Source organism: Sinocyclocheilus anshuiensis, unplaced genomic scaffold (assembly GCF_001515605.1).
Source record: "Sinocyclocheilus anshuiensis isolate Anshui unplaced genomic scaffold, SAMN03320099.WGS_v1.1 scaffold3256, whole genome shotgun sequence".
Classification (NCBI taxonomy): domain Eukaryota; kingdom Metazoa; phylum Chordata; class Actinopteri; order Cypriniformes; family Cyprinidae; genus Sinocyclocheilus; species Sinocyclocheilus anshuiensis.
In genome coordinates, this window is record NW_015552819.1 from 92,976 (window position 1) to 106,175 (window position 13,200).

The 13,200-nt window shown below is 36.7% G+C and overlaps 1 protein-coding gene across 1 annotated transcript in view; it reads right to left on the minus strand.

The window, feature by feature from the left end:
• The window catches only part of LOC107667970 (golgin subfamily A member 4), a 33,937-nt gene that overhangs the window by 15,727 nt on the left and 5,010 nt on the right, over positions 1-13,200 (minus strand). The window contains exons 5-9 of the mRNA XM_016459704.1: positions 11,366-11,481; positions 11,151-11,277; positions 8,847-8,959; positions 8,321-8,471; positions 2,434-2,540 (exon numbers count right to left, since the gene is read on the minus strand). Coding sequence (XP_016315190.1) covers positions 2,434-2,540; positions 8,321-8,471; positions 8,847-8,959; positions 11,151-11,277; positions 11,366-11,481 — 614 coding nt within the window. The remainder of the gene's footprint in view (positions 1-2,433; positions 2,541-8,320; positions 8,472-8,846; positions 8,960-11,150; positions 11,278-11,365; positions 11,482-13,200) is intronic.

Genomic DNA, 13,200 nt, shown 5'->3' on the forward strand with positions numbered 1-13,200 from the left:
TTACCTTCCAACAAGACAATGACCCTAATCACACAGCTAAAATAACGAAGGAGTGGCTTCACAACAACTCTGTGACTGTTCTTGAATGGCCCAGCCAGAGCCCTGACTTAAACCCAATTGAGCATCTCTGGAGAGACCTAAAAATGGCTGTCCACCAACGTTTACCATCCAACCTGACAGAACTGGAGAGGATCTGCAAGGAGGAATGACAGAGGATCCCCAAATCCAGGTGTGAAAAACTTGTTGCATCTTTCCCAAAAAGACTCATGGCTGTATTAGATCAAAAGGGTGCTTCTACTAAATACTGAGCAAAGGGTCTGAATACTTAGACCATGTGATATTTCAGTTTTTCTTTTTTAATAAATCTGCAAAAATGTCAACGATTCTGTGTTTTTCTGTCAATATGGGGTGTTGTGTGTACATTAATGAGGAAAAAAAATTAACTTAAATTATTTTAGCAAATGGCTGCAATATAACAAAGAGTGAAAAATTTAAGGGGGTCTGAATACTTTCCGTACCCACTGTATATATATTTACTCACCCTCATGTCCTTCCAAACCTGCATGGCCTTTTTGCATTTTTCCACATCTTCAAACTTCAAATTCAATATCACTTACAAAACATGTAAAAGTAATAGCCTTTGACTACACTGACAGCCCTTACACAGTGCATCTTCACACACCATGTTTGAATGTAATGCATGCATTAGTGAGATTTGAAACTGGCGACTGAGGGCAAAGGGTTTCAGTGACTGACTTAAATCATATGGCGTCAAAAGAAATTAAATTCACACAAGTTAATATTTATTTTTATTTACCACTTTTATTCTGATTTTAAGTTAACTTTTCACAACCTTATCATTATATGCTAATATTACTGAATATGGAAGAAACCAGCATTAATATTCTTCAAACCATTTACTTTGTGTTTGAAGGAAAAAAAGTCATAGTCTGAAATGATATGAGGGTGAGTAAATGATTTTGACTTTCATTTCTTTTTTTCTTTTTTCTTTTTTATAAAGCACAATTAAAACAACGTAACGTTGACCAATGTACTGTACAATCTCTAAATAAAAATTACACAGTATTAACTTTCAGACAAACAATGACCAACAACAACAAATGTTGTAAAAAAAAAAGCCTCTTGCTAATTAGTCTGCAGAACCAAACACTAATTCAAGTAAATGCACTTTCAATTTTCGTTTAAAATAACCTAATGACGGAGCCAGTCTGAGATGTAGAGGTAGCTTATTCCAGCGCTTCGGAGCTGCTACTGCAAATGCCCGGTCACCACTCAGTTTCAGTCTAGTCCTTGGAATGATTTGTATATACGAAGGAGATCCACTAAATATGGTGGGGCCAAATTATGCAATGCTTTATATACAACAATCAATAGTTTAAAATCAATTCTGTACTGCACTGGCAACCACTGAAGTGACGTTAAAATCGGTGTTACATGCTGTTTTTTACGAGTACCTGTTAAAAGCCTAGAAGCCGCATTTTGAACCAATTGAAGACGATTTATCAATACTTGGCTAATACCCACATACAGTGAGTTACAGTAATCCAGTCTTACAGAAATAAAAGCATGAATAATCCTTTCAAAATCACTGGAGGACAGAAACGGTTTAACCTTTGCTATTGATCTAAAACAGAAGAAACAACATTTGACCACGGAGTTTATCTGTTTATCAAATTTCAAAGAACTATCAAATTGGACAGACACCAAGGTTCTTCACCACAGATTTACAGAAGGGAGCTAAATTGCCCAAGTCAAAAGAGTATTGGGTGTCAGGAGCCCCGAACCAGATTATTTCAGTTTTGCTTTCATTCAAATTCAGATAATTTTGTGACATCCAAGATTTAACTTCATGTAAACAACTCAAAAGTGACTCAAAAGAGCTTTTATCCTGTTTCTGCAAAGGTAGATACACCTGAGTGTCATCTGCGTAACAATGAAAAGATACTCCATGCTTATGAAATATAGAACCTACGGGTAACATATATAATGAAAACAAGACTGGGCCAAGAATGGATCCTTGTGGAACTCCACTAGACAATGGGGCCGTTTTAGAGTAATGTTGACCAAAATGGACTGAAAACGTCCTATTAAAAAGAAAGGATTTCTGACTAAACTATTCTTTTAATTCAACTTTGCAACACAGGAAAAAAGGTAAAGGGACTAAATACAGTTTGGTGACAAATTAAAGTAAAATGGGGGGGGGGGACAGTTTGATGAGCATGAAAATGATGTGAAACATATGCTATAGCCTTCACAGTCACCATATATAAGCCAATTAAAAGGAGCTTCTGAACTTGCATGTTAGACAACCATTATCAAAACACACATGGTGACCTAACACCTTACTAAGAAATGTTTTCTTTAATTTGTCACTCATCTGTATGCATTTTACCTAGAGTCTTTAGTTCATACCTGCAGGCTGCGTGGGGTGAAATATTTGGGCTTCCTGCTTTTCTGTGGGCAGAGTCCACGGGCCTGGGCCAACTCCTCCTCCACTTCCTGTTGCCGATTGGCTAATGCTGGATCGGAGCAGCCAGGAAACAACCAGTCATCCTCAATCAGTTTTGTGCCACAAGACAAAGGGAATGGATCAAATATGTTTAGGGCAATGGAGGGCAGAGTACAAAATCAAGGTTGAGGAGAAACAGCCAGGTAAAGCTAGTGCAGATTAGAGAGTGGAAAAGGGACAGAAAGGAGCAGTAAGCAGCACACATTGCAAATTTGGCTTCCAAAACAACAGCATGACTGTGGACCAGAAGACTAAAATACGCAAGCCATAAAAAACAGGTTTTTGTGAATTATTTTAAGAAATTATAACAATTCACCTTGGTCTCAGCAATAAGTGGGTAATACCACCTGAAGTGTCTTTCAATCAACTATAGCATGGAAGTGAAAGTGGGACATCGATATTCATCCCTGAACAAAGAGGTATATGACTATAATAATGATTCAGTAAGAAATCGGTCTTTATCCATTATTTAGAGCGAGACTTCATTATAGGCTCTTCATTATCGTCACTGTTCCAATGCATTATACTTCATCATCTTCACTAGCACGATCGACCCCATTCTGTTTTTCTTACCATGAAACAGAAAATGAAAAAACCCACCGACGGGGTTAAGGTGCTGCCAAGCTACAAAAACAACTCACAGGCTACCCTCACAGGCCACTATTAGGTACACCATGCTAGTACCGGGTTGGATCCCCTTTTTGTCTTCAGAACTGTCTTAATTCTTCATGGCATAGAGTCAGCAAAGTGCTGGAAACATTCCTCAGAGATTTTGGTCCAAATTGACATGATAGCATGATGCAGTACATCCATGATGCGAATCTCCAGATCCACCACTTCCCAAAAGTGCTCTATTGGATTGAGATCTATTGACTTTGGAGCCCATTTGAGCCATTTGAGTATAGTGAACTCATAGTCATGTTCAAGAAGCCAGTTTGAGATTATTAGAGTTTTGTGACATTGCGCATTATCCTGCTGGAAGTAATAATAATAATAATAATAATTTGTTACATTTATATAGCGATTTTCTGGGTACTCAAAGCGCTTTACATGAAAGCGGGGGAATCTCCTCAACCACCACCAGTGTGCAGCATCCACCTGGATGATGCGACGGCAGCAATAGTGCGCCAGAACGCCCACCACACACTAGCTTATTGGTGAAGAGGAGACGGAGTAATAAAGCCAATCAGTGTATGGGGATGATTAGGAGGCCATGATGGTCAGAGGCCAATGGGCAAATTTGGCCAGGATGCCGGGGTTATACCCCTACTCTTTTTCGAAGGACATCCAGGGATTTTTAATGACCACAGAGAGTCAGGACCTCGGTTTAACGTCTCATCCGAAGGACAGTGCTTTTTACAGTATAGTGTCCCCATCACTATACTGGGCCGTTAGGACCCACACAGACTGCAGGGTGAGCACCCCCTGATGGCCTCACTAACACCTCTTCCAGCAGCAACCTAGTTTTCTCAGGAGGTCTCCTATCCAGGTACTGACCAGGCTCAGCCCTGCTTAGCTTCAGTGGGCAACCAAGTAGCCATCACAAAATGGGTAAACTGAGGTCATAAAGGGATGGATATGGTCAGCAACAATACTCAGGTAGGCTGTGGCATTTAAATGATACTCAGTTGGTACTAAGGGGCCCAAAGGATGCCAAGAAAATATCCTCCAGACCATTACACCACCAGCAGCAGCCTGAACTATTGATACAAGGCAGGATGGATCCATGCTTTCAAGTTGTTTACGCCAAATAGAAACTTGGAAATCCGGCCGATTACATCAGTGATGGCAGAGAGAAAGAAGTTTTGATGGATGAATTGTAATCAAAATTAAGACAATATGCAATGAAACATAGGAGTCATACATTAGGTATGTATATATATATACAGTGGGTACGGAAAGTATTCAGACCCCCTTAAATTTTTCACTCTTTGTTATATTGCAGTCTCAAGGATGATCAGAAGAAATGGACAGCACCTGAGTTAAATATATGAGTGTCACAGCAAAGGGTCTGAATACTTAGGACCATGTGATATTTCAGTTTTTCTTTTTTAATAAATCTGCAAAAATGTCAACAATTCTGTGTTTTTCTGTCAATATGGGGTGCTGTGTGTACATTAATGAGGAAAAAAAATTAACTTAAATGATTTTAGCAAATGGCTGCAATATAACAAAGAGTGAAAAATTTAAGGGGGTCTGAATACTTTCCGTACCCACTGTATATAACAGTAAGGGCTCAGACATTTTTTTTAAATATCTTTTACGTTCCAGAAATACAATGAACGTCATATAGTTTCAGAATGACATGAGGGTGAGTAAATGATTACAGAATTTAAGTGGGTGAAAATGTGAACTTTACAATTCGTAGGTGTGATAATGTTGGACATAAAAAAAATAAATAAATAAAAAACACCACCTAGGTCCTAGACAGTTGATAAAGGTCTGTTTTATAGCAGTGACTTGGCCAGTGATTTGGAAGAGGAGGTGAAAAAGGCAGAAAAAGGAGGATAAAGCGACAGATGAAGGACAGGACCCCATGAGTTAGCCTCGTCTGTGCTGCCAGAGTTTCCTTAGGAGAGGATGAAGAGTTCCAGAAAACTACTGGCAGCACAGACTGGAGCAAACAATGGAGGCGATGAAACCTGCATGCACAAAACTGATGGGAAACTGTTCTCAGTGGCTGCACCCATCATGCAGAGCAGGAGCAGAGGCGGAGATGGGGAGGAGGAGGATCTCAGGGCCAATAGGTGGGAGAGAAGTGTTACAAAACAAATGTAATCAAAAAACAAAACAAACATTTTGAAAGTAAGGCTCGTTTCACACTAGAGGCATAAGTGGCACATATATTTCCAGCACCCATGTTAACAGATTAGAGCATTCACACTGTTCACTGAAAAGGCATGGCAGTGCCGCTTCCGCTCTGCATATGTGCTGCTTCTGTGTTGCTTCAACTCTGCTTACACATCCAGTGTGAAACAGGCATAAGAAACCCAAATATCTCAGTATTTTTTTTTTCAAAAGTGATTAACCTCTTTCACAATTCATAGCAAGGACAACAGAACCTGAGAAAAAATAAAGAATAAGCACATTTCATGTATCCAAGGTAATAAAGAGAGCCAAAAAACAGACAACTAGAGAAAACACAGTAAAAATGTAGGCTATATGAACTCATGGGTATGTGTAAAATGTATATGAAATCATGGCCACTGAGGTGCTCAAAAGTCTGGCTTGCTTATAACAAGCAATAAGGGGCTGTCCAGGTAGAATATTCTTGTATTTCATGTTCACTGTTTTTAAATGTTGTTCCATGTACCAGTGGTGGACAAAGTATACAAATCAAGTACTCCTTTTCAATATTACTCAAGTAAAAGTACAAAAGTATTTGATTTTTAGCGTACTTAAGTATTAAAAAGTACTGATCGATGACTGTTTATTTTGTGATTTTAACAAATATACTTTTATATTTAATTTTATATTATATATTTTATATAATCCTGCTCAAAATCCCTGGGGGAGGGGGGGTGGAGCTAGACATACACTATCGAAACATATATATATATTAGGGGTGTAACGGTTCACAAAATTCATGGTTCGGTTTGATACGACACAGCGGTATCATGGTTCGATACAGCAAAAACAAAGAAATGCCAGAGAAATTTCCTTGATTTTTATAATTTTTTTTATTTATTAAAACTAACATCATAAAGTATGATCTTAAAAAATATCTTAGACTTTGGAAGGCCTTTTGACCTTTGCCGTTTATCTAAGATGATTTTGGAAGCTTTTTTAACATTTGTTTCTTATTTATTTGGTTCCACCGTGTTTGCTGATTTTCAGTGTTTTATATTTAAACTTTGTGTAAGTTATTTGTTTTGTTATATTAGGCCTATAGCATGGTGTATTTGTATTTGTTTTGTTAATAAACATTCTATGTTTAATGCGAGTTTGGCATTTAATCAATTGACGCCGAATTGACGCTAATTTGAAAGTGAAAGTAAAATGCGCACAGGCATTTACAAGCCATTTAAAAGCGAATAAAAGGAAACTATAACGAACTACCTCACCATCACAACCTGGAGTACATTATATTTCACACACTTTAAGCTCTTTTATTTTCCAAATATAACAGAATTACTCCAACGAATCATTCAGTTTGTAATGCGTACCGAACCAAAAGCCTCGTACCGAATGGTTCAATACGAATACGTGTATCGTTACACCCCTAATATATATATATATATATATATATATACAGTATCTCACAGAAGTGAGTACTTCCCTCACATTTCAACAGAGAGAGTGAGAGCGATAACACCAAATTTAACACACCTGCTCCCCATTCACACCTGAGACCTTGTAACACTAATGAGTCACATGACACCGGGGAGAGAAAATGGCTAATTGGGCCCAATTTGGACATTTTCACTTAGGGGTGTACTCACTTTTGTGGCCAGCGGTTTAGACATTAATGGCTTTGTGTTGAGTTATTTTGAGGGGACAGCAAATTTACACTGTTATACAAGCTGTACACTCACTACTTTACATTGTAGCAAAGTGTCATTTCTTCAGTGTTGTCACATGAAAAGATATAATAAAATATTTACAAAAATGTGAGGGGTGTGTGAGATACTGTATATGAAGAGTTATGCAAACTATGAATGCTATGCAAACATACTAGTTTGAAACTCATTTGAAAAATAATTTGTGTTATTTTAATGTTGTCTCGTTTTTACCTAGAAAAATAAATAAATAAATAAAACACACCGTTGAGACAGTGATACACAAATGTGGACACGTCCTCATTCAAGCATTTCAAAACAGTACTTTTTGTGCCATCAGTCACACGTGCACTCAAGCTCCGAAGATCTCCCGGGCTTGGCTCATTTTGAGTCAGACTTGCGAACTCACGTAATTGTTAACTGGAGACTCGCTCTGACCAGATCAACCAATTTAACAGGTTCATTGAAAAGAATGAGTTCAATCACAAATCGGACACTACTATCTCATCTAGGAGCGGGTGGTTATTTCTCCAGTTTAAAATAACGAGGAACGACATGTTTTTAAGAAATGTAGTGGAGTAAAATGTACGATATTATGCTTTGGAATGTAGTGAAGTAAAAGTAAAAATTTGTCAAAATAAAAATACTCAGATAAAAATACTTTGTTATTGTCCACCACTGCTATGTACACATCCATTTAAAACCTGAACGAGTGAACAAGCATTAATGTTGAACCCTGCAAACAGACGGTCGCTTTCAAATGCTTGTGTATGTTTTGTATGTGTACACTATAAAGAGCACTCAGGGGTATACAGCTGTGCATGGCTGCATGTGAGTGGTTAAATGAACTCACATTAAAATACTTGTTTGATTCAAATCTTAAATTTAATTAATCTTAAATTTTAAATTTAAGTTACTTAACCCCTAGTATGTATTTATTAAAAAAATGGAGGACAAGCCGCATCATCATTTATCAAGAATCACGTTGTAATCGAATCAATACCCAATGAATTGTAATCAAAACGAATCGTGAAGCCAGTGAAGACTCACACCTCTAGTGAACAACCTCTAATGCAACGCTCTTTAAGACAACACTTTATGGTTTAAAGTACCATAATATTAAGATAGCTAGCACCAGTATACCCTGCAACACTGGACTGTATAGACATGCACTTCTATTTAAGTTACAGTTGATAGTCATGCTTTGTCTACCAAACAGCTGTTGATACTTTTAGGTAGAATCTATACATTTTTTAAATAATTTGTGAACGTATAGCATATGCATCCTCACCCTCTCTCTCCTCCTCGATATGGCTCATTCTGAAGGCCATGACGTTCTTCTCGTAACCCTGATCTCGAACCCTTTCTGCCTCAGTCACCATGGTAATCATTTCTTGCCACTCCATCACCTGAACATCATCTATGCTGCCTGTTTCACTCACCTGTTAACAGAAATATACATATACTGTATTCACAATACAACCCATTTCATATCATATCAGCAGGGCTAGTTAAATACTACTGTTAACTTTTAAAGTGCCATTTTGACCACAACATTTGACATGAACATTAAATAAAAAAAAATAAAAATAAAAAATAAAGCTTTTCCAAGGAGAGACCCAAGGAGATAATGTTATTTTCTGCTATATAAATAAAAGCAACAAGACACAATCAGATGTCCATTACAGTGGTTTAACCAAAGTTTAAATTCTAATGAACACCCCTTCCCTGTGGTAATCACTTTAATGCACAAACTCGTGTGGTATATTTCTTTTATAATTAAGTCAAAAAAGCAAAACAAATAAATATATCATTGCCTGTGATGCTGCTCTCTTGGTCACCTGCTCCAGGTCGGCCTGCATCTTCCTCTGCTGTTCCTTATATTCCATAAGTTGCTTCTGCAGTTCATCTATCAATGTTTTAAGAAAATCTTGACACAAGACAACATGCAATTTAGGGATGGGCACAAGTACCTGCATACTCCGGTGCTTGGAAGTGAAAGTAATGATCATCAAAAGTAATCATCAAAACATTAATCAATGAATGACACGACTTCTCACTGAATTAAAAAATTCTATACACAAAAACTTCACAAAAATGTGTCAAAAAGAAGCATTACTTTCAATTTTGGGTAATTCCATCTCAAATCAACCAAATTTAGACTTCAAATAGAAATGTGCTTTATTTAGCTTTAAGGGAATTATTTATGTCAATGTCACAGCTTTAAGACGATCGCGCCACGCCTCCAGGAGCTCGACTGTTTTCAGAGAGTAGCGGTACAGCTGTATCTTTCTTTTATAAATCTGATAAAACTAAAGACTCTTCGGAGATATGAAGGATGCAATACTACTCTATAGGTACTCAAGATTAACATGAGATTGGCAGAAACTCTGTGTTTTTTGTCCCCTTTAATTTTAGTATAGCTGTATAATTTAGTAAATGATAAACTTGTTTAAGTCAGTGATTCATTATTTATATTTATTGTGGAAGATGTCAACTATAGCAACCGCTTCTCCATTGCCGTATTTTGCTAGAAAGCATAGCGAAATGCTTAGTATAAAATCATAGGTAAGGGTGACGGTGAAGACATTTGTTGCAACACTCTTAAAGAAATCCCTTGCCTCCGGGTCCTGGTTCTTGAAAAAACTGTTGTTTTGGTATCTTCAATTTAAAGGTACTGTGCATCACTGTACTACCCCTGAAAAATACTGTGGAACTGCTGGTGTTTTGAAACTTGGGCGTTGCAATACTACCGTAGAACTGGTATACCCTAATACGCAACTGTAGTCAAGACAGCCACATTTTGAAAATTATTTGCCAGAAGGGCAGAGAGACACAATTTCTGAGCATTTCTTTCAGTTGACCATTAAGATTTTTGTACTTTTTGTTACAGGGTCTATAATGAATGAATATGGGAGATGCTAAAAACAGATAAATAAAAATATATTTAAAAAAAAAAAAAGTTAATCAATAATTTTTTTTTTTTTTAAATTACTATATTATACCTGTATTATCAATTGTTGGTCAATTACAATATCCCTGACAGAATACAGTAGTGGCCAAAAATAATGTCTGGCCCAGGAAAATGGACATCTTAGCCCTTTATTCAAACATTATATTATTAAGGATTTTGTAAGCATTTTGCATAGTTGTGCTTGGAGTGTAAAACTAACGTATGTGCTCAATTGTTTCATTTGTAATACTGCAATGAAACATGACATACTGTGCCATACAATAAATAAATATATAAAGTAAGTAAGTAATGTGCATAACTTATTGAGCACTGCCCTGGAGAAAGACTACTGTAATCAAAAACAAGGGACAACCAACAATTTGTTAATTATTATGCTTTTTTTTGCATAGTAAACTAAACCCAGAAAATAAAATAAATCCATAATAAGCTGTACTCTTTTTTTTTTTTTGGCCAAATAATTAAATAATAATAAAATATATATATACAGTGGGTACGGAAAGTATTCAGACCCCCTTAAATTTTTCACTCTTTGCTCTTTGGCAGCCATTTGCTAAAATCATTTAAGTTAATTTTTTTTCCTCATTAATGTACACACAGCACCCCATATTGACAGAAAAACACAGAATCGTTGACATTTTCGCAGATTTATTAAAAAAGAAAAACTGAAATATCACATGGTCCTAAGTATTCAGACCCTTTGCTCAGTATTTAGTAGAAGCACCCTTTTGATCTAATACAGCCATGAGTCTTTTTGGGAAAGATGCAACAAGTTTTTCACACCTGGATTTGGGGATCCTCTGCCATTAATACTTTCCGTACCCACTGTATATATATATATATATTTTTTTTTTGCACAGTAAAATAAACCCATGCATTTTTGCATGGTAAAATAAACCCATTTTCCATAATAAGCTGAAATAATAATAAAGTTAAATACCTTAATCAAGTTAGTGTTTCCTTCTTACCAATATATTTTAATTGTTTAGGGTCATTAAAAGTAAATATTGAGAAATATCATCTCCAGACATGAATTACTGCATCTGTCGAGTGCTTGAATAGACAAAACTAAATTGTGAAAATAACTAAAATTTCCATCTCTAATGCAAATAAATGACACTTTAAACTAACTGGCTTCACTTCTTCATACCATTTTTTGCCTTTATATCTTCATACAGCTCCAGTTTGCTGAGCATTTCCTCCCTCTCCTCTTGCAATTCAGTAATGCGACTATGTAGGGATGTGACATCAGGGGACATATCGAGACATACTCCAGACTGAAGTCAAAAACAGAAAGCAGTTATTTTCATTTAGCTGGATATTCATCTGTGCAAATCTAATGCGAAAAATAATATACATTCTTACCTGAACTTTTTTGAGTTCCTCCTCGAGCTGCCTGATCCGAGATTTGGACCATGCTTTCATTTTTAAGAACTTTGCTTCTGCTTTACTGGCCTCTGCTTCTTTCAGCTTCACTTGGGCTGAATTGGACAGGACAAAACAGACAGAAATATTCAAACAAAGCCACTGAGAAGGAAGGACACTGAGAGTTTAAAAAATGCAACGACAGGATACAGAATATCTTTAACAGAAAATAATAAACACCCTCCTAATATCATGCAGGCACATTAGGAGAAGGTGGCTGTTACATCTGTAAAACATGACATATGTAAGTGCTTTAAAGATTTACAATAGACTTCGAGACATCGAGAACTAGGCTCTACAAGGCATGAAATGATCAATGAACTGATGATGATCATGATCAATGAGATGATCCACAAGACAATGTAGTGCAAATTAAAAAAAAATTAGTATGTTTGTTGAAACATACAAATATATTCAAGCTTTGAATGTCTGAAAACAAAAAATAGAATGGGCCCACAAAATAAAGTTAGAAAAGTAACTATCCATGCAAAGGCAGGAAAGAGTACCTCAAGAGCCAGGGTTGAGAACCGTTTAAGATAATATACAAACCTCATATATATTCTTCAATCTAAATGTCAGTCTTAGTGTAATACACTTTTCCCCCCACTTCGAATGCAAGACTTAGTGCAATACACTCTTACTGTGCAATATAACTCTTTATTTTCTTATGTTGATTGTAAATCTTAGTGCAATTAAACTATTTAGTGTTTTGTTGTATGTTTACTATGTGATATATGTAAATTATGTTGAATGGAAGCTATTCTAATTTCATTGTACGTGTGTATAATGACAATAAAAGGCATTCATTCATTCATTAATACCTTATGGCATAAGTAGGCAGGAGACCATGATTTGGAAAAAGACTTTCTTGGATGTAGGTAAGCTACATAATGATCTGCAAGTTTCAACAGTAAGAACGTCTGAAGGCTTTAGTCCTTTACAAAGCTACGGTAATAGCCAGAAAATACTAGAAGGGATTAAAGTTCCTTCAGATGTTCTGGGCAACATTTTGAGGGCACAAACCTTTTCAGGATTGTTTTCAACTCCATGTTTGGACACAATGTGTCCAAAATAGTGTACAATTCATGAAACAAGTTCAGTTCACCCACAGAGGAACATTAAACCTTCAAGCCATAATGCTTTGAAACAATTTTACTTCACAGACTTATGCCTGGCGTACAGCTTGTCTTGATTTTTTATTTTTTTCTCCCCGCTGGGAGAAATCGTGTCAATCGTTAATGGTCGCAGCTCGCATTGTGTGAGAGACATTATGAGCCAAGCCAAGCACCTTACAAGCACCTCTCGAGTTCCCAATCATTTTTAAAATGTTGAAAATATTTTGGGAGTCAGCCTGAGCAACGCATAGTCTCTCCAATTCCCAAATCATACACAACCACATCACATAGGCTACCAGCAACAGCATGTGCAACACACACACACACACACACACACACACAAATGCATACAGTTGTGCTGTTTACCAAATGCTTTGACACTATTATCAGGTTAACCGACTCGTAACGTATGCAAGGGCTCAAGACTACCCTAGTCTCCCAACCTGTATAGTGTATGCTCGGCTTAACTGTGACAGGCTTGCCATCTTGAGTTCAATTAACCATGTGGAAGTGCATATTGTGCAACAGAATTTTGTAATCAGTATCAACCACTCAATAAAATAAGTATTAAGTGTCCCTAACTATGTACTTACTAGAGCCCGACCGATATATCGTTTTGCCGATATTATCGGCCGATATGAGCCTGTCGCCGATATATCG